At 38.0% G+C, this 22,223-nt stretch overlaps 1 protein-coding gene across 2 annotated transcripts in view; it reads right to left on the bottom strand.

The window, feature by feature from the left end:
• Nucleotides 1-22,223, bottom strand: part of CDH13 (cadherin 13) — a 441,187-nt gene that overhangs the window by 242,152 nt on the left and 176,812 nt on the right. For both annotated transcript variants that reach the window (XM_058813426.1, XM_058813425.1), the window contains exon 4: nucleotides 14,949-15,065. In XM_058813426.1, coding sequence (XP_058669409.1) covers nucleotides 14,949-15,065 — 117 coding nt within the window. The remainder of the gene's footprint in view (nucleotides 1-14,948; nucleotides 15,066-22,223) is intronic.

Below are 22,223 nucleotides of genomic sequence, written 5' to 3'. Positions count from 1 at the left end.
CAATGGTAGCATTGCCCACTCTTGTGGAAGATTCCAACCAAAAAATTAAAGCCAGAAATGCAAACTTAGTTAAAGCTTCAGTAAATAAGTTCTTTGAAGACTACACATGATAACCTTTGGATGTTTTAACCAATAATTATTAAATATGGGCTTAAAATATAAATGCTCTTTTAAAATATGAACCACTTCCAAAGTCTAGGATGACCTCTATGGAGAGCTGTACCCTGAAACTCTTAACACAACAATCTGTACTGAATTCTTTTTAGAAAATAACTTTCTAAGCTGCCTAAAGTGTGGTACTGTTATCTCACATATCACCAGCTACATAAATAAATAGGTAAATAAACAAAATTTTTAAATGCAGCTTCAAAGAAATTAATTTTGATCACTAAGCTCTGTTTTTATCCCATATGCAGTTGTGTTTTTCAATGTTCTGTGAAACCCAGTCCATCAAAGTCTAATTTAAGTATTTTCCTAATAAATATACCTTAAAAAACAATATTTCATGACATCTAAGACAGCAGGAAAGAAATGTTCCATATTGAGTCCAGAATGTAATAGTTGGTGGCTTCTATCAGCAACTATTAAGAATTAGAATATTAATGTTGAAGAACCCATATAACACACAAAGAACATAAATTCTGTTCTTGAATTACTGGAATAAAATTTACTTTTTAAAGGAAGGAACTAGAGGGTAAATACACACAAGTTTCTATAAGAAAAGGTTGGATTTTGCCCAATGGTGGCCTGAGGCCAAGAAAAAAATTGTAGGCAAGAGAAATAATGGATTGTCCTTTTCTTAACACTGCATTTCATAAACTTGAAAGTTAGTATCAGCCTCTGAATTTATAATTTATCTTTACTTAAATCTTAATTACAGTTTTTATACAATTAAAATCAAAAAATTGCTGAGATTTTTAATCCACTTGTGGCTAAATACAAGATATTTTTCCACTGCCTCTAGCAGTTTTATCTTTTTTAACTCTGACAAAATTAGATGCTTTCCAGTCACATACAATTGCTTTGCCATAACACTGTTCAAAGTCAAAAAATACTATTTAAAGCTAATAGTAAGATTTTGTGAAAGTTGGAGCTGTTAAATTACTAAAGTGTTACATACATAGGATTGGTGGATAATGGCTATCGTGTTCTTTATCTTGCAGAATGTAAATGTAGCTAATAGTGTGGAAAAAATCATTTTAATACTTAGCTGAGATTGAAGAAAATAAAGGAATAGAGAAAGACATTCAAGAAGTAAAATTCACACTGAATAAACCAGAGCAAAAAAAGAAAAAGGGGGATATTTTTATAAAGTATTCTAAATGTTAGAAAGAATTTCCCTCTTTTGTAACAACAAGATTTTTATTTAAATGAGCTCAGGAGTCATGGAGGTTCTGTTCCATCTACCAGAACAAGCTTAAGCAATTTGAACCTGACTTAAAAAGAACAGTTTAATGCTGTTTAATGGGAATGAATCTGACACAATCCAGTCCTGCTACTCTAAGGGATGTATTGGCTTCCAAGAGAAGAAGCCCCATTGATGTGTGCTCTGGAACAGGGTCTGGGAGGTGGATCCAGCCCAGGGGTGATCCTGATGCCAGAGCATCCTTGCAGTGCTGTCTCCCTGGTGTCCTTCTTAATTCAGTGCTAATAAACATGTCATCTGTCCTACAACGACAGAGTTAAAACAGGAGTCAAACAGAAACTCAGGTCTGCAGTGCCATTTTGAACTGGCAAAATGCAAATATCCAACCAGTCCTGCTGCCCTTCAGCGTGCAGAGAGAGGAGCCAGCTGGATTGTGCAGCAATATTGGAGGCACAGCCACTCTGGGCCTTGGCTTTGGCTCTGGATCAGCACCCAGCCAGCACTGGGGCTGGGATTTCCAGCCCACCAAGGCACTGACACACTGCCAGTGAGGGGAAAAGAGAAGGCACACCCAAAAAACACCACTGGATTTCATTCCATGGTGTTTACACTTCACGCTAACCACTCCTTACTGATAGTGGCATTATTAAGTGATAATCTATAATCCCCCATGGCCATATTTGACTTCAATTCCATCAGTGTGAATCCAGAATTCACCTGTTTTTCACAGACATTGCCTCAGCTCAGTGTTAACCTCAGCCCAGCCCGTTCTCACCAGTTCACACAGGCTCAGATCATTGTTCCAAAGACGCCCTTTGGCCTCTACATCTTGTGACAATACACAAAATATCTCAATGCTTGACAAAAATTACCAACCTAATCATTATTGCAATTCCCTTACTCAAAACAAATGAAAGCATTAACAGCTATTTCTGTTGCAATTAATTGCTGTTCCCTATATTTAACGGCAATTATAATAAGACTAAAACATCCAAAGATAACAAATATTACATTACATACTCTACTAAACCTGTTTTACTACAAATTTACTACACATTTTCATGTAAAGAGAACCTCCCTGAAATATTAGTGAGTCTCATATGGAAATAGAAAGATATGGAGAATAATAATGTGCTGACAGCTATAAAGAAGGAACAAGAGCACACCCATCCTCACAAAGAATTCAGCAATAAACTTAAAATAATGCCTTTCTCTCTTCTAATTTAAGGGAAATGCAGGTAAAACTGCAGCAATAATTAATGAGGCAAAAAGAGCCTTTAGATTAATGAAGCAAGTTAATTTCCCCAGGATCAGGTACTGTTGTTTAATTTTTACCAGAAGTTAAGGCTGCAGGCATATGATCACAATTCTCAAATAGAAGTAAAAAAATATTTAATGGAATTAGTAACTTTTTTGAAATGTAAATCAGTCAACAACCCATTGTAGAGGTACAAAAATAATTTAGCAACGTCTACCAAGTTTATTAATAATTAAAATCACCTTAATATGTATGTTTCTATGGTTACACTTAATGTGTTTCGAATACAGAAAGATCTTAAAACAGTCCCAGGATTTCCCAGCTAATATGAAGAGCAGAGATGGCTTTGAAATTGATCTTTAGAAAGAATAGCCAAGTCATTTCAACTGCAAATCATTCATTTCAATTTCAGCCACAGAAATCAATGGGCAAGAAAACAGATCTCTCATCAATTAGGACTGCTTCTCTACATCTATCACTTTGACCTATCCTGGGGATTTTCAATTGACAGCACAGTATATCAGCATTAAATTAAACCCACAGAAAAATAAATATTGGAGAAATTTATATTAGAAAATTTAGTTGCTAAATTTAACCCTTCTGCAGTATCTTGGAGAGGAAGCCTGGAACAATTCAATTAAAAACCCCAAGTTCAAATTACCCCAACCTCCAGGACAATTCCTGCATGTTGGACAAACAAGGGATGTGCCAGCCCAGCATCCCAGGGGGGACAGCAGCAAGGATCCAAACTAAAACCCTGTAGTAGACATTATAAAATCTCCTTTACAGGAGTACTGGAGATGCACAAATTCTCAGAAATGCCAGAAGAAATAGCTTTAATTCCATTTTAACTGCAGATTACACACACCGTGATGAAGGAAATGAGACACCTAAATTCACTGCAAATGTGGGCCTTGGAAACTTAAATCTCACTGTTTTCAGAAATAGCTTTTTGTTTCTACCATTGCCTACATGCTTTTGAAATGCAGAATGACTCTTTAAATAACAAAGCAATATTTGAAGACAAATAATGAGTCACACATTCCTCAGCCCTTCTCTCTGCTTTCCAGACATATTTGAATGATAGAAATTGTATTTAGAAGAACAAGAGCTTAACCCAGACATGGCTTGTGGAATTACAGAACTGCAAAGTAACTATTTATGCAGCCACCCTGAAATGTTCCTGCAGTGTGTTTTCTTTACAAAGAGAAGTACAAGTAATTCAAAAATGAACCAAAAATTACAGAGGAATGGTTGGGGGTCATTCCTGGATTCTCCCTGCAGTGGTGATCAATGTCATCCTGTGCCAGCACAACACCAAGGACACCCTTTCCTTTTGGCCTCCACATCTTGTGACAACACACAGAATTTCACAGTGCTTGACAAAAATTATCAACCAGTCCTAACCTTCAGTACTGTTAAATCACTCTGCAGCACTCCAATCTTCCCATTCCTTGTCAGTCTCATGACTCATTTTGGATGATCTGCAAACTCTGTCACTGCAATGTCTCCTTTCCCAGATAATTTCTGTTGTGTTAAACACAAATCACTTTATAAATCCTTGAAATATCTATTGGCAAAACCTTCCCTATGGAAATCTGTTTCCACACCAATGTTTCAATCACTTTTAGAAGAAGGAAGCATTTTCTCTCAGTAGAGAAACCCAAGTATGGTTTATTGATCAGATTTATCTACACTTTCAGCTTCTCCACAGATCTCAATACATTTAGGAAATATGAATTGCCTCAGAAAGATCCACGTTGACTGTTCACTTCATGATCTTCCAAAGTTTATCTGTTCCAGTGACTGCTGCATCTGGGTTTTGACTGCCTGGTGCAGGAGTGGGATTCGGTGGGCTGTAATTCCTAATGTTTCTCAAGGATTTTAGGGAGCTTTTTAAAAAGAATGGGAAGGATGTGACCCCACATTCCAGAGAAGCCAAGGTGCAGCAGTAGCTACCTGTCACAGTCAGGATTTAATTCCCAGTCTGAACTCCACAAACTTGCTCTTTGCTATTTTATAATATTTTTTCTCTTTAGCTCTGAATCCATTTCTTTTGACACTTCATTTTGAGATACTCCATCATATTCCTGTCCCTCCACTGAGAACATCTGCAGTGTGGCACAGCCTCCCTTCTTTCTAAAATAATTGAAATATTTACTGGTAGTTTATAGTTTTCCACTTTGACAGGAATTTCACTTTTGTGAGGGAGGTTGGGGATTTTGAAGAATCCTCTTACAGTCTTTTTGAATCTCCAGTAGAAGTAAAACTGCATGAACTGTTTGCCAGGTATTTGATTGTCACCCAGATCTATGAAACTCAAAATCTCCTGACTGTAAATTCATGACTGAAACAAATAGCAGGCCCTGTTCCTAAATTATGTGCAATGAGATAATTTCTCTCTCTCTTCAACATAATAATTTCTTTGAAAGCTGCTGCAGGAGGGTCCCCATGGTTCATTACACAAGCAACAGGGAGTCCCTCCTTGAGAGAATCAAGGACAAAAAATGACAGCTGAGCTGTATTTTCCCTCTAGTCTTTGATTTAAAAAGCTGATGAGAAAATTTCTGTCTAATTTTAAAAATCTAATTAACTCTGGTTGCCAATAAGAACTTTAGAAAGTAGTTGTTTTGAAAAGCCTGTGAAGAAGGATTTTTAATTTTTTTTATTTTTTGTTCTTGGCTCTGCTGCACTGGCCTGGGTTGTACCTGTCTTCATCTCCATAAATTATAAGCACCTATGCATACACATGAGTCATCATCAGGGAACATGTGCTTCATTTGTTCCCAGAATTAAAAGGCTGCTCAGGATGGGAGTTTTCAAGATGAAAAATGTGGTCAAAGCTTGTTTTCTAGCACATGAGGAAAGGAGCTGCTGGGTGCAAACAGCAGCAGCACGTCCTGAACCACATCTGTGCCTCCTTGGATAAAGAGTTTGGAACCACCAATCTCTGTGGAATCTTGGGGAAATAAATACCATCAATTTTCTGTTATTTACAAAATAACTTTCTAGTACTTACAAAGAATATCCTTCATCAGTCATGCCCAAAAGGAAACAATATGAAGTTTATATGATTTCTCATTAACAGATAATTACACTTTTTTTTCCAAAGCATTATTGTATCATTATTGAGTTGAAGTTTTTTTTAAGAAAAAATAATACAATTTATTGACAATTAGGATTCTCATAAGAAAATTACTTAATGCAGTAATGATAGTATAGGAGTTTGAAAAAATAAGCCATGCATAATAAATTCTATTAATTCAAGTTAATTTTGGTGTTCCGGTGACCCTTAGCAAATTCAGGTTTGCCCAACAGCACAGTGATACTGGAGGAAGTTGATTCCTTATGTTTCCCTATTTGCACACTTTAAGGGTGCTCTGCATTGCCCATTTTGCTGTATGAAATTCATACAGATCCTTACAGTTTTGCTTTTACACAATTAGCAATTTGCCCACTGCAGACTTTGCCCTTTCCATGTGTCTGATTTAACCATAATTCCAACCCTACAAGAGCTTTTTCAGGAACATTCAATGGCTTCTTTGTCAAGTAGAAAAGGATCTGTTGAGGAAAGCCTGTTTTGCTAATCATCGGATTTCTTAGTCTAATCTCCTGAAAAAGATAACATTTAACTGATCCAACTCAAGCCTTTTGGCTAGTTTTGACCAAATTTGATTGAAAAACATCCAACATGCAAAGTTCCTAGAAGTTCCACAAAAAATTGGAGCAATGCAGAGTGAAAAGACCTTTTGGCACTGGCAGACACAGAGAGGAAGGAAGAATTTCCATTTTTCACATGTATATTCATTGCCTGATCAGGTCAGCTGCAGGATTTGCTCCCTCTTATCCCAGTTTGAAATATCAGGAGGCAGAAAATAACCCCAGTGGTGCTGAGGGGATTATTTAGGATCATTGTGCAAAAAGTGCTACCATTGATAAGAGCAGCTGGGTTTGTTGCACGGAATTTTTATTTATTGGAAACCAGCTCTCATCACTTCTATTATCATAAAATACTTGTAATATAATGTAAATCAGGCTTGAACATGAATTCTATTAAATTAATATAGCCCCTGAATTCAAGTTTTCAAGTTGTAGCCAAGCTCAGCTACATCTACGCTACTTTTTTTTTTTCAATTCTAATAAGTAAAAAATATATTAAGACACATGTTATTGGATTATAGGGATCACTACTACTTTCAATTTCTGGACTTCATTGTTGAACAGATTCCTATTATCAAATCCATTCTCAAGCTCAATTGGAAATGTAAGCTTAATAGTTTTGTCCATGCTTTGTAGAAATAAAAACCTCCTGAAGCTGTTTGAACCTTGATGAAAATCCTATTTCCCAAGTGTACTTTAAAAATTTTCCCAAAAAACACATTGAATAAAGTGTTTTTAACTTGCTATGTACATGATCAGCTTAACCCACGCTTCCTCCAAGGGTCCTTTTTTCCCTCTGCAATCTCCCAGGAGGGTTGGCCTTATCAAAATTCCTTTTCCACTTTGATGGGAGGATTTCTGTCAGCTTCAGCATGCTCAGGGTCAGGCAGGGTACAGGAAAGTGAAATGTTTTAGTGTGTGCTTACAAGGCTCCATGGCACTGCTGAGGGATCAGCTCAAGCTTACAAAGACTTGGCTTAAACTGCAGCTCAAGTTAAATATTACTAAAATAACACCCTGGCAAAACTCTGCAAATGTTTTAACAGTCACTTCAACTCTTAAACAGAATGTGTATAAATATTTATGCCATGTTTTCCACCTGTTCTTCAGGAACATGAGGCAGATGGAAACATGGCAGGGAAATAAAGTGTGGAAGAGCAGCAGCGCAAGGGACGTTTTTGGATGGAAAAGCAGAATTTCCAATGACAGGGAGAAGAACTCACGACAGCAATTTATAGATTAAAATGGGAGGAAAACACCTACAAAGTCAACAGCACTGACCAAAATGAGAGCTGATGGAAGTCTGGATATGTTCTACAAGTCTGTAGTCATTTATTGCTGTGCACATCTGAAATGTGTGCATGCACATATGCATTTTACGTATATGTAAATAAATACAGCATGGAGGGTCTGAATCCTGTGTTTAAACACCAAATATATACATTCCAATAATCACCCTGACTTCATAAACAGCCTGAGAAAATTTAAGGAACATCATGGCCAAACCAAAAATCCACCCTCTTGCTAACTTAAACACAGAACTTTGGAAAGCAGGTTAATCCCAAAAAATTACAGTTCTCTGAATTCTTCATTTTTCTTTGTTTAAGCAAAGTGTCTGTGGCAGAAAGTGATTTTTCTCTTTGTGAGTCATTCCAGAGAAAGTAGAGTGGCCAAACTGAATTCTTCTTTTCCAAACACAAGCAAAGGGAAATTACTTGATATGTGGGATTTTTGTAATTGAAAGTTTTAGGTCAACAGTGGAACACTGATTAAAATAAAATAATTTACGTTTTTATATATTTGACCAGAAAGAAAAATAGGTCAATAGAGAAGAATAACATTAACTTCAAAATTAGGTATTGCAGAAACCTTTTCCAGCCTCAGCATTCCATGATTCTGCCCTATAGACCATACCTCACTTACTCCATTTCTGCATTCAGCCAACAGGGTTGCACAGTAAGTGGTAAAGATGATAAACCAGAAAGGTTAAAAAAATGTGCCTTTAGAGGGCAGCTGGAAAAGAGCACCAGATGTTTTGGAAATGAGAAGGGAAAATGTTTCCTGAATTAAAACACAGCTGTCATTATGGATAATGGCATCATACTCCTTTATTCACCCTATTGATCAGTTGCTGTACATCACCCTAAATTGTAAGTGGAAAAAAAACCCCAGGAATCATCCATGTATGATAAAAGCAAGGGCAAAACACAAAAAGGTTAAAATTCTCTTCAATTAATCACTGAAGAGAATCAGCAGTTAGGGAGGAGGAAGAAAATTACTGTTGTTCCCTGAGTGACAGCTATTTACTCCACCTTACAGATGAGCCATATATAATACATATAATTTTTCCTTCTGGAAATGCTCTGCCAACCATCTTTACTTAATTCCATTTTAACAAGCCACAGCTGGTAATATCAAATTTGTCGCCAGACCAGGCTGCAAAATGCCTTTATTAAAGTCTTTCATTAATGAAAGCACCAAGGTTGACAGTATGACAGTATCTAGTTTGTAAATTGGCAGGGATAAGTTAATTTTGTTCCTCAAATGTCATTCATTTGGATATTGCTTTATATTGTATTATAAACTTGCTAACAATTGACTGTATAACAAGAAACCAGGGGAATTATTTGGAAGGGAACAGGAAAACAATCATGTTTGAAGCAGTATGAATCAGTTCACAGCTATCAAATAAATATCTTAATTGATTTAAAGGAAGCTCTGTGGTTGTGTTCTCTCCCCGACTTTGATATTTTGCAGTTTTTATGTTAACATATTAACATATCACTCTACTAAATAAAGCTGGGTAAGTCTGTTGCATCTCTCATCCCACTTAAGATAAAGTGTTACTCTGAATAGATTTGTAGGAAGAAACTTGATAAATTAAAGGGATTAAACAAACAGAAATCCTGCATCCAAATATCCTGTTTTACCAATCCAAGAATACAGAATTAGGCTCTGCATCTTGTTAAGTTTAAAATTTGGCCCTGCTAAGAATGCAGAGACCAGTTTTTGCTCAAAACTGTACATTCAATAAGAAAATAGATTCTAGGAACTGGACAGATTGAGTGGGTATTCCAAAGAACTGAACTCAAACAAGACAGAAAGTCAAGGTGGAAAAAAACAACTTCCCATCAGTCAGCTCAGGATACAGGATCATTTTGGCAGACTTTAAAGATGAAAGTTAACAAAAAAAATCAGTCTGGTTCCATGAAAACCACAGAGATTGGGGTTAGGGAATGATAATTCTCATTCTCCATCCCTATTCATTAGATGGAATAGCTGTTATGTCTGAAAATAATCCAAACATTTTAAACTTGAGCCTACAATTAAGTTACTGTGCCAATGACAAATGACTTTCCAGGGTTTTATTTCATCTTAGTTACTTTCCATAGGCAATTTACTGGCAGGGACAGACTTTTTTCTCACCTCTACCTTAATTTGCAGCACAGTTTAAAATTATCAACGCCTGAAATCAAAGTTAACACAAGCAGTGTGGCAGTTAAACTGCAGCATACTTTGCTGAACAGCTTTAGAGCAGAAAATCTCTTCTGTTTGCTGCCTTCCTTCAGGTCATTAACATGATTTATTATGAAGCAGGAAATTAGGTACTGGATATATCAATATTGTTCAGAAAATTCGATTCCATCATTGCCACATAACTGCTTTATCTCCAACAATCTTGTAACCATAGTAACTAGATTAGAAAGTATTCCCCAAATGTTTTAAAATTCTTTTATTCTTATTAGCAACATCAAACATTGAAGAAATTACGGTAAATCATTGTTTTCCAGTTTTCCACGGCATTTACAACTTGTGTGATTCTTCTGAAAGTCTTAAGTAAACAGGTGTATTTTAGCAAATTTTTCCAATAAAATTCTATTAGCTGAAAGAAAACAAATGTGTTCTGTCGGAATTGTTTATGTGAATGTCAGTATTCTTTAAAAAGGGAGGGCTGAAGAGACACCTCTCAGACAAAGAGACAAATCTGAAGTGCTGTTTTCACTTAGTAGTTTGTTAGGACATCAAATACATATCCTTTAATGAGAATTAATGTGCTGTAGCTTAATAATTCATGGACATGCAGTGAAAGCCCTTTCATTTAATGGAGTGCTGCTCTTTTCATTGCTTCCATTGCTGAGGTAGGTTGCTGTTTTTCCCTGAAGGTCAGGAGTGTGCCATTCCTCCATGAATTTAATCAGATGTTAAACCCTGACACCTCCAACCATCCAGGCCCAGCTCAGCAGGGTTTTACACATTTCAGGAACACCAGAGTAGCAGGAAAACTGGAGGTGTCTGTTCTGTCAGGATCAGAAGCAGCTGTGTTATGCAACTGTGATCACATATTTATCAAATATTGTCTTCCCTCCTCAGTACTGCTGGTGGAAGTTAATTCCTCTTCTCTGGGTACCAGAAACTTTTCTTTTAATCTTATGCTAAAATTTATGTCCATTAGTTATTACACCAGTGTATTCCTTTCACTTAAATCATCTGGATTTACAGAAAATGCTTGTGCTAGGCAGAGCAAATTGAGCTCATATATATTTCTGCCCAGTCTTACTATACCTGGACTATAACTTGATTTTTTCTCTAAACCCAATCTTTGTTTCTTGATGGATTTCAAAGAGCTTTATTTATTGCCTAAGTGCTATTCATAAATAACACCCTTTTCCATTTGTTCACTTTTCTGCCTTGTTTGCTTCTTTTTTCTATATCCTTATCTGTGGATATGCCTTTCCCATGTGGAATTGTAGACGTATTTTAGAAGAATGCTCTCCTTTTATGCCATCAGACTTATTCAAGGAATCGAAATTCCTTGTGTCTCTGTAATTCCATCTCCTCTCTGAAAAAGGTCCTCACCCACTTCTTCAGCAGTCACCAAAAATATTTTTGTCTTCTGGACAAGCCAAAATTCTTGCTGATGACCATTTCCTGTTTTCTGACCATGCTCTGGCACAGCACAACCACTGCATTTATGTGGTGATGATTTGAAAACAAACAATGGGATATTAAAAAATTAATCCCTAAAAATCCAGTAAATGTTTCCTGTAGACCCCATGCCTAGTTCCATTATGAGAAATGCATTCTTTTTCTTCCACATCATTTTTAGTAACTGAAACAAAGATTCAGGCCAATTATTTGGATTCAGACCTTTCCCAGCCAAGCAGCTGATAAGCACTCACACAGATCCCTCTCGTGGCGTTGGAAAGGTTTTGGGGTTTCTGCACATCATTCTCTTCTCTGTGAGCACACACCGTTATCCTCCAGGCTTGGACATCCATCCTTGCCAGGTCCTTTCTTCCTCAGCTTTAGGCTCCCTCTCATTTTCTGCTTAATCTTCCAGTGGTACCAAAAAACTTCTTAATTCAGCTTTTGTTTCACTGTTGCTCCACTCTTATATCTTCCTCTAACCTACAAACCTTCTCTCTGGATTCTCTTCCCAGGCTGAGAGTTCATGATCATCTCTTTTGACACTTCAATTTTTTGCCTGAAGTTTGACATTTTTTTACAGCTGCTTTCTTAGTCCATGGAAATTCTCTTCTCTGAAGCATGCAATTTATGGTATATAAATAGTATAGCCACCAAAAATACCAGCTTGCAGCAGCTTTTTACATCCAGTTTTCTTCAGCTTCCTCCCTTCTTCAAGTGTTTTTCTACTGCTGCTTTAACAGGCAAGATGCATTTGCTCTTTGCCTTAAATTTACATCTCAGAAGAGGAAAAAACAAACCACTACCTCGTTGATCTTAAAGATTTTTTATTCTGTTTGCAAGCTTGGACCACTTCTAGTCTTGAGATTTTGTTGGGGTCAGTCCTGCCATGCAAGTGCAGCTAACAGCCAGATCAGGGGCAGGAAGTATAGAAAGTTTCTGATCAAAAATAACTGATCCAGCCCCACAACCCCTCCAAAAGACAAAACAGACAAATAACAGCAAAAAAATTCTTATGGGAAAAAAATAAAGTTTTGGGGTTGATTTATTCAATGATTTCCTGCAAAGACTCCGGTGTAACTCTCTCTGTGTTCTGCCCTTCACTGAGCATAAAATGTCCTGCCAATTTTCACCAGGCTTCCAGATTTTACCTGCCAACAATTGCAATATTCATTCTTATGCAGGACATCTCCTTTAAACTGGAGAATAGAATCCTTGATTCACCATTTGCCCATCCATAACACGAAGAGCAAATCCTCTGAGCCTGGATAAACACAGTCTCACTTTGCAGGTGTCCTTCTCTTCTGAAGTGTGGAAAAAGAGCTGGGACTTGTTGAGCATCTCCACAATTCCCTTTGTGCTCCTTGGGGTCAGCATTAGTGAGGATTAAATTTCAAAAAGCGCCATCCTCAGCTGAAGGGTGCCATTGTTTGCACATGCACAGAACCACCACTCTGAATTAGTCTTAGAAAACATTTCCATGGTGAAGTGGAGAATAATACAGTGGAAGTACAAAATAATCCTGCATCCCACTGCTTTGGATTTCATTTGACTTCATGTGGACAAATAAACCGGAAAAGCAGCATATGGAGAGAGACTAAAAATTGAATATCATATCCCAGTGCTCTATCAGCAAGAGCTAAACAAAACACATCAATAACAGCCAGGAGTTGTAGCCTGGGCCATCTGGTCACAAAGGTTGTATTAAAATGTTTTAATCTCAGGGTTCTCCCTCAGGCACAAAGGCACAATATGTAAAACCTTAAATCCTGCTTAAAGGTGAGATTTCTCCACCTACAAGCGCAGCAGGCCTAGGATAGTTATTTAATTAAGAGCTACCCTAGTGAAGGGTGTGGAAAAGGCAAGGCAATAATCCAGTTCCTGAGTGGGGATGCTGGAAAGCCAGGAACAGCACAGAGAACAGGCCTGACACATGTACCTCCTTGTTAACCTAAATACTAATTGAATTTTTTTTGTAATTAATTTGAGCAAAACACTGTTTTCACTTGTCCAGTGCAGTATCTCCTTCCTGATATACATATATCAAAAATTCATGACGGAAATCCTCTAAAATTCCTATTTTTTTTTCTTTTATGATGTGTTTCCTAACTGTGAAATAAAACTCAATTAATTGTCCTCCCTCTGCTCTCTTCTTTCCACACATCTGCCCAGCTCCCCACTAAGTGCTAATCAGCATTTCACCTGTTGGCTGCTGCAATCACTTCCAAACAACCTTGTGCAATTCCAGCCAGCACAGCATGAGGTGGAGAGCAAGAGGAAATCAGAACAAATTAATAAACCACACTGGTAATTTGCTAAAGCAGGGAAAAGTAAGGGAAAGTAAGAAAGAAAGGGAAAATAACACACTGGAAACCTGACTTCTATGTGAACACCCAGACAGGATCACGTGGTGGTACCACAAAAGTCAAAAATCTGAAATTACCCTTATCATCCATTCCATGCAGTCAGGACAGCTTCATATTCCTTCTCATTTTTGAAACTCTGTTATGACATGCAAATTACTCATTCTCTGGATGCTTTGCCTCTTCCCCAAAACACCATAGAAACCACACAAATCTGCAATGTCCTTCTGCAGGGATCACAGCAGAGCAGAGATGGCAAAGGGTTTTTTCATGAGGTTCAGGAAAAACCAACACCCAGCAGGAGCTGTGATCCATCAGTCCATGTGGCTTCTGAAGATGAGCCCCAAAATATTTTGGAAGAGGGAATAAACACGTTCCTCACACCTCACAGAAGTGAGCAACTAAGTGAATTTTTAAAAATTCATGGAGCTATGGAAAGCTGATGATAAATATCTAAATTTAAGGGAAGGATGAGCAGCTTTTTCTCCAACTTGTGCAGGATCTGACACAGGTACAGGAACCAGAACTCTGAGTTACTACAGACATTCATTGTGGTTACCAGAACCTCACAGCCTGTCTTGTGAAGATCTGTGAAAAGTCAGAAAGACCTGAAATAGCTGCTTTTCTTTTCTGCATTGATTTTGACAGAATTTCTTCCCTACAATCAGTAGGTCTGAGAGTCCAAACCTTTTTATTTATGCTTTGTTCAGCATTCAGTTGCAAATTACCACAGTTGACCTAGAATATGTCATTCCATTATCTTAAATATCTCTAAAACTTCTGTCTCCCCTGACACATGCATAATCTCTCTTTCTGTTTGCAATATATTCCAGCCAAATTAATCATCTGGATACCTAAATTGGAGCTAGGCTGAAAAAACCCCATAAAAGATTGTAAAAATTATAACACCTCCAGATATTTCAAGGTGCTGATCATTTGCAATTCCTGTGATTTGAACATTAGTTGAGGACAGGTTTCTCAGGGCCTTTGAAAAGCAGCCTGCCAGATGCTCTCACATTTCTGTCTTTGTGCATCCTCTAAGGCACTTGTGATGCCCAAGAAGCACTTCAGGAACAGGGACAAATCAGGATGACAAAATGCCAGAAAAACATTGCAGCACAAACAGGGCCTGGTTCGTCTCCTTGGGCCTGAGGAGCCCGGAACTCCCATCTTAAACTCCCCAAAAGAAATTCTTAATGAAGGAACTTCTACAGAGAGACTGCCTGAGATCCAAAAATTCAGTGTTCACAAGCAGAAGGGATGGAAGAGGGTAGGAAGAAATCTGGATTACTACCAATGTGATAGGCATTGCAAAACTGTAAGAGTAATAGATCAATTACTTAATATCAAAATTTGACCCAGTTTGTTGACTTACCTTGCCAACTAATCTGGGGAATGGAGGTCTTTGATTTTCAGGAATTAGTATTGGAGTTGCCAAAATAGCCCTTTTTTGTCTTGGAATTCCAAGGCTGCCTTCTAGTTTTAAGATTTCCTGAAAAAGAAAAAGACCAATGAGTAAAAATTCCAGATATTCAGGTGTCCTTCCCTTTCCCTGCACATTTAGGGAAAATTCCCATGAACCACCAGATTCCAAGTTTAGTATTGTATATTTTCCAGCAATTAGTGATAACATAATAAAGCATGTATTTCATCTTTCAGGTTACTGCACTTTTTCAGTGGCAGTAGACAGCCCATATTGATTTTGTACTCATGTAAACAAGTTATAAACCTAAGCAGTTGTGTCTACAACCCTAAACTGATAGCTGATTAAATCATAAACCTTTAGCAAGGTCTGATTTACCTCAAATACTTGCACAAGACCAGTAAAAGCCACATTTCAAATGTTTCTAGAGAATTTTCTCTAAAGATATAGATGATAATATCTCTGAAGACATAGATGAGGACAGACATCATCTTCACTCAGTCACTTCTCAGTCCAGGCATTCAATCAAACAGAACAAAGTGAATTTGCAAACACAGTCCACAGGAAATGAACACTCAATAAACACCAAAAGTTTATAACTTCAAATCAGACACCAAAGCCCAGGTGTAACTTCAAATATGAGCTGGTAGGTTGTTGGTGTTGGATGTTTTGCTGCGTTGGGGTTTGCTTTCTCTTAGAGAAAGCTTCATGCTATGCTCTCAGAAAGAACAAAAATAAAAGTTGTATGTACACATGACTCCTTTTCCTCTGTATTTTCTGGAGCCTTTCTTTCTGTCTGAGCTTCAGGCAGTTCAGCACGTTATGAGCTACACTGAACTCTCCACAGTGGCCTCTGGCCCCTGGAAAACTCTGCCCAGCACACCTTTGCTTTGTCTTCCCCTCTGTCTCTGATCTGCTCAGCGCTCTCCCTGCAGGAGCTGCAGCTTCCCAGAGACCACTCTCTTTCCCCTGCTTCCTCCCACAGCCTCTAAAGCTCTCCTTTCCAAGCACAGTTACTGCCAAGGTCAAAAACAGCCTCTCCCCATCTCCCAAAACTCTCCCTTGATCCTTTTTTGGAAGAGAAATAAACAACAAAAAACCCCCACAAAACAAACAAACACCCACAAACAAATGAAACAAAACAACCAAAACCTAACAACAAAAAAGGGCAGATTTGTAGTGTGCTGGGAACTGTGGAACTGAAAAATATTTCAATCACTTCTTTTCATTTGGGTTGCCATGGCAGTTTTATTAAAAAATTACTCTTTGAATTAAATGTCTCATCCCAGTAAGGCAGTTATATCCTACAGATAACACTTTGTTCTCTTAATGCACAAACTCCAAACCCCAAAGTTTTCAGCCAGTTCTGGAATCCATGTTGTTGTTTTAACAACTGATTCTTCATTACACAATGAAACCTCCATCCCTAGGCTGTGTTTTTATAAAATGGCAGGGCTGAATGAGTTTATTTCGGTGGCACAGTCTGGATCCATCAGCCAAGCTCTCCACAGCTGCTCCTGCCTCCATCTGTGACAACTCCTCCCATCCAACAAGCCTCTCACCACACAACTCTGCTCTACCTCTGCTGGCTTTAGCATCATTTCTCAAATTTGACAGCAAACATGAGCAAGGGAAACTCAAGTTTTCACCAGTTTGCTTTAGTCATGATAAAGTCAAAGAGCAGTGGGAACCACACAGAGAATCCCTTCTCACAATGCTGCCAATTTTCATAACATTTTGAGGCTCCCCCCAGTAGAGTTCCCAGCTCTCCCCAAGGCTTTGCCATTTCTCTCTAATCTTTCATTCTGAAGGCCACTCAGGTCCCTGCTTTTGTCTTTCAACTCCTCTCCCAAGAGTTTTCCTTAATAAAAATTCATGAGAAAGTTCAAGATAAAAACAGTTGAAGTGTCAAATGACAAGAGCTGAATCCTGTCCAAAGGCAAATGCACAGAGCAGTAAAGCTTTCAAAACCCCACTGTAAACACAGAGGGGCTGGCACATGCCTGGGATGATCCTGAGGAGCAGGAGTGACTCCCAGGATGGCCACAAGGAAACCCCAGATCCTCAGCTCAGCAGCAGCATTTATCTGATCACACCTTTCAGTCCTGCTCTACTCTCGTGGTTTAATTCAGCTCAGGGAGATGGAGGGATTTGAGACAAATCTGAATGTCAGAGACCTGGGAGTCTTTGGAAATGAACAAGGCACTCAGATTTGCTTATCTTTGTGTCATGGAAAGGTTTGGGTTGAAAGGGACCTTTAAAAGCCATCTGGTCCTACCTGCAGTAAGCAGGGACATCTTCCACCAGATCACTTTTCTCACAGTCCCATCCAACAAGACTTTGAATATGTCACAATTCTTTCTGTGACAGTTTGAGTAGGAAAAGCAATTTCCAGATTGTTCAACATCTAGGGCTCACAGTTTTGGTAACCATAGACCCATAAACAGTTAGCTCATCACTTTCCCATGACAGGTTATCCTTACACTTCCCAAAGGTTCTCAAATGGAAGAAAAACTCAAATTATCTACAGTTAGTCATTAATATAAAGCAGTGAAGTTCTAAAGGAAAGCACTATGATGGTAAGACTTAAGGCCTTTAAGTCCAGATTTCTAAGCAGAACTTCAGAACAACAAAAATTTGAATTATTGTCTTTTGTTTCTAACACAATTATTCTGTTTCATGGAGAAGGAGGTTCTGCAGATTAAGCACAGAAATGTAAACACTTCCCTAAGTGTGTTTCATATTCTTCATATCTCACTGTGTTTTTCTAAATAGTGATTTCTTCATGATTTCTGTCCTATCATCCCCTGGTGTCTAACAGCAATGACTGATTAAATAAGTGGCCAAAAGCACCTCTAGGGAGTGCAGGTAAGCAGAGGAGAAGAAAATGTCAAGAATACTTCACCAATTGAATAATTGACTGGTGTTTGTGGTTATCATGATTTCCACACTTGTAAAGAACTAAGAAAAGGGAAAAACATTTTGTTTAGTGCCAAGCAGCTGCAACTGCAGGTTTGATCCTCAGTGAGTGTAAAAGAAGGAATTTGCCAAGGAATCTGACATTACATGTGCACTTAACACCTGACTCAACAGCTGATAACTCTCATTCATAGATGGATATATTGGATATATAATAATTCTTACTGCATTCACCTATTTAATTTCCTGGAGAAGAACTCACAAGGGATATAAAATTACTCCAGGTAGAGTTGGTAATTTTGCTTCAAAAGTTCTTAAAATATCAGGCTGGCATTGTCACGGGAGTGCTCTTTTTGACCTTGCCATGAGTGAACCCACACAGGAGTTCTCCATCACCTTTGCTGGACCCAGCTGACCAAAACCACAGAGGTTACAACAACTCCAAATGAGGATTTCTGGCCTGTCCCAGGTGGCTGTGTCCAACCAGCACCCAGAGACATGATGGCTGTGCTCACATCTGCTTCTCTCACTGGTGCTACCTTGTATGAAATACAGGAATATAAAAGTGTCTGTCCACAGGCAAAATTTAATATAGGTACAATATAACGAATTCTTTCCTACCTAAAATGCACCAAAACAAAAAATTCAATATTTTTGATTGTTTTTAGTGGGTTTTTTTAAACAAAAATGGTAGGAGAGAAATCTCATCAGGTTCATTACTTTTACTGCTTAACTACGATTCCATATCTCACATGGTCAGTGAAATATACTTTTCATGGTCAATGGATTATGATCAGAATCCAACTATTACTTCACTGCCACCATTTCATGACCAACTTTTACACCCTATTTTTGAGTTCCTTAATTTCCTCTTCTAGGCATGGAATCAGCTCAACCATAGTTTAGCTGATTCAATGGCAATAAAGTTTGGTTATAAAGTTTGGCAATAAAGTTTGATTTCCTGTTCCCAATAAAAAAGCACCAAACACAAACTCCTCATTTTCCAGCATTTTGGCTAAACTTGAATTGAGAGATGCCAGCCTGCCCAAACTCCAGCATCATGCAAGCTGGAATTTCCCTGCATCTTTCAAGAACTCTCCTCTTTGTTTTGTTTTTCCTTCTTTTTACCAGGCCTTCTTGCAGTGCTTGAATATTTGAATGAATAGCCTGGTCACTCTCCAGCAGCACAAACCATTACTCTTGGCAAAGAAAATTTCATTAGAACTTGTCATGGGAATAGGGTGGCTGAATTCTGGGATCGATTTGTCACAATGAGGGTTGGAAACGCTGCTGGAGTGGCAATCTGTAATCCACTGTGCTGACCAGAAAAGTGCTTCAGTTTCTTGTCATTTAGTTGGTCTTATATACTGAGGTTGATGGTATAAAATAGGGTCAGCCCAAAATACAAAAAATAAAATTAATTGGATGCTGGTTGCAAGCAAAGTTTGTCTGAAATAGGGAATGGGGTGTGGTAGTCTGAGATATGTTGGTTTTCCTATATCACAAAAATACTGAAAAACTAGAACTCTTTACAGGTGAATTTAAGGATTAATTTTTATATAATTCTCAGTTGACATTTTAAATCATGCTGTAATACTTAATTTCTTTATGTGTGTTATTTCTATCATCAGAATATTGTTATCATCAGCCGTATTGAAGTTAATTATTTCTAAAATGTATTTTTCTGCCTAAACCAGAAAAATATTTTCACATGTTGGTAGTAATATAAAAAAATCTCAGAAATGTGCTGGAACTTTAAGTTAATGAACAACTATTTAAACAAATAATGAACTCAATGAATAAATTTAAGAAATTTAAAGGTCAATGGCATTCACACAAACATCTGCTCAAAAGCATTCTGTCCTCAATGCCCATAAATGTCACCCTAAAAATCACTTTTTGTGCTTGGGAAGAACAAACCCAGTAAAATACAGCTGGCTAAGGGAAATTGGATATTTCAGAGAAAAAAACTTCCAAGCTGGTGACGCATGGCCAGATACAATATCTAATGGAAATTGCTGGTGAAATTTGATTTAATTACTCTGGGTGCTCCTCCTCCTATAATTGTGCCATAAGTGGAGAGGCAGAGCCCCACAGTGCCCGTTTCTGATCCATCCATTAACTGCAGAGACACCTGGAGATCTCAGCTTTGCTCCTGGGCCCTCCATCTGCCTGGCCCAGGGGGGTTTTTATAGGATGGAGGCTCCTGTGATCTTCAGAGGAGTCAAAAACAGAGGTGAAAAAAATTATTCTGGTTCAAACCATTTGTTGATGTGTAAATCAGAACCATTTTAATGACAATATATTCTAGAGTGTTTTTGATACATAGGTGACAAAACTATGGTGGAGACACACCTGAATTTTTACTTTGTGAAATAATTAATTCCATTATTGCCCTGGACTTCTGCAGTATCTTTTTTGATGGAAAAATCCTGTTTCTATTGAAATGTAAGTTTCATTTATCTACACACCTGCCTTATTCTGTGACAGCAAAAAGTTTTTCTAAGATGAAAACAAAGTACCACTAACTTTGCTTTAGCCATGGGATTTACCTGCACTGAGAACAATACACTCTTCTTTTAAATTAACATTTCAGGCTTTTTTCTGGTCATCATTTAGAGAATGTTATTCTCATTTTGAAGCATATGTGAATCACCCCCTCTTACAGGAAAGCTCATATTGGTTCAACACTGCTCATTAAGTATAATGAGGTGTCCCTTATACACAAACAACCAAATATGCTCTGACTGCCTCATCTGTCAAACACAGCTGAAATACAGGCTTGAGGAGAAAGACAATGGCTGACCTTATGCTCTATCTTCACCAGGATGCATTAGCAACACATCACTGATCATGGGTAAAAATACCCTTTTCTCCATCCCTGCTGTGCTTACACTTGTAGCAAAGCAAATAAAACCAGACTGCTTTTAACAGCATGCCAGGAGAAATGAAAAATTCCTAAAGATGTCCCAAAACCTTCAGCACTTCAAATAAATGTAACTGAAATAAGGAAAGCAATTTTTGATGCCATTGCCTAGGTAAAAAAGCCTTAAGAAAAGTGTGCTGTAATAAAAATTTACATTAAAAATAGAGTGTTTTGGTTTGGTTTTTCTTTCACTTAATGAAATCATCTGCTTTTGGGTGAGATACCAAATTGCTACTGAAAACAGAAACACAGTGGAGATCTGAAGCAATTAAAATCTTTCAAAAATCTGATTCTTTTTAGATTTAACCAAAGCCATGTGTAAAATACATTGCACAGCATGGACACGAGGCCTTAACCTCTTACTCCCCATATTCCTGCTCTCAGTATTCCACTGAGTGGACTCATTTCTCTGCTCACATTGGAAGAACTCGAAAATCAAGAGTCCTTTTAATACTCAAAAAGGAGAAAGAACACATAGAACACAAATATCAGTTGTAGGGCTGATAAATGAGTTAAAGATGAGTTTTGGTGGGGCAATAACCAACATGAATCCACAAAATCTGTGGATCTGTAGCACACCAATGACAACTCCAAATGTGGGATAACACAAGCAGCCATGAACAAGCAGCTCCACATTTTCCTCCTGGGATATAAGGACAATTTCTAATAAATAAAGTTTATTTCTTATGTGAAATTAATATTTTTCATAGCAGAAGTTGTTTCACCTTGGAAAACCAGCTCTCTATGTCTTGCTGCAGGGCAGCCAGCTGTGAGAGTGTGCAGAAAATTAACACCCTTTGTACCTTTATTGTGGGCTCAAGTGCTGTGGAATCCACTGCGTTATAACAGTGCTGCACAAAAGCAATTCCATGGTACCCTCAAGAAAAAGAGTGTGTGCTAAAGCCATGTGTGCTGTTAAATGCAGTCCCAGACCCCTGCCTGAAAGGACACACAAGCCACATTTCTTGCCCTGTATTTTGTATTTTGGTTCCTTGAGCTGTGCAGGTGCATCAGTTTGGCACCTCCAGGTGAATCCTGCTCTGTGCACAGCATTAATCACATGGAGGACACCCAGCTATGGATCAATTTCCATGTACCTTATGCTGAAAAACAAAACAAAAAGACCACATTCGTTAAGAGTGTGAGAAGTGTGTTTCTAGCTGGAGCAATCCAGGTGAGCTTAACTGGGAGGGGTTTTGAATAATTCCCACTAGAACTAGTACTCTCTTGCATGTATAATATTGCAGTCATGTGCCTGCACAACTTCCTCCCTCCTTCCCTGCTCTACTAACTCCTAGCAAAAATAACTTTGCCCAAGAGTGCAGAGCAGGGCTGTGCTGTGTTTAGATCACAATAAAAACTCTGGGTGTTTTCTCCAAGGC

This window comes from Ammospiza caudacuta, chromosome 13 (genome assembly GCF_027887145.1).
Source record: "Ammospiza caudacuta isolate bAmmCau1 chromosome 13, bAmmCau1.pri, whole genome shotgun sequence".
Classification (NCBI taxonomy): Eukaryota; Metazoa; Chordata; class Aves; order Passeriformes; family Passerellidae; genus Ammospiza; species Ammospiza caudacuta.
Note: the sequence above shows the minus strand (reverse complement) of the source record. Positions and strands in the feature narration are given on the sequence as shown.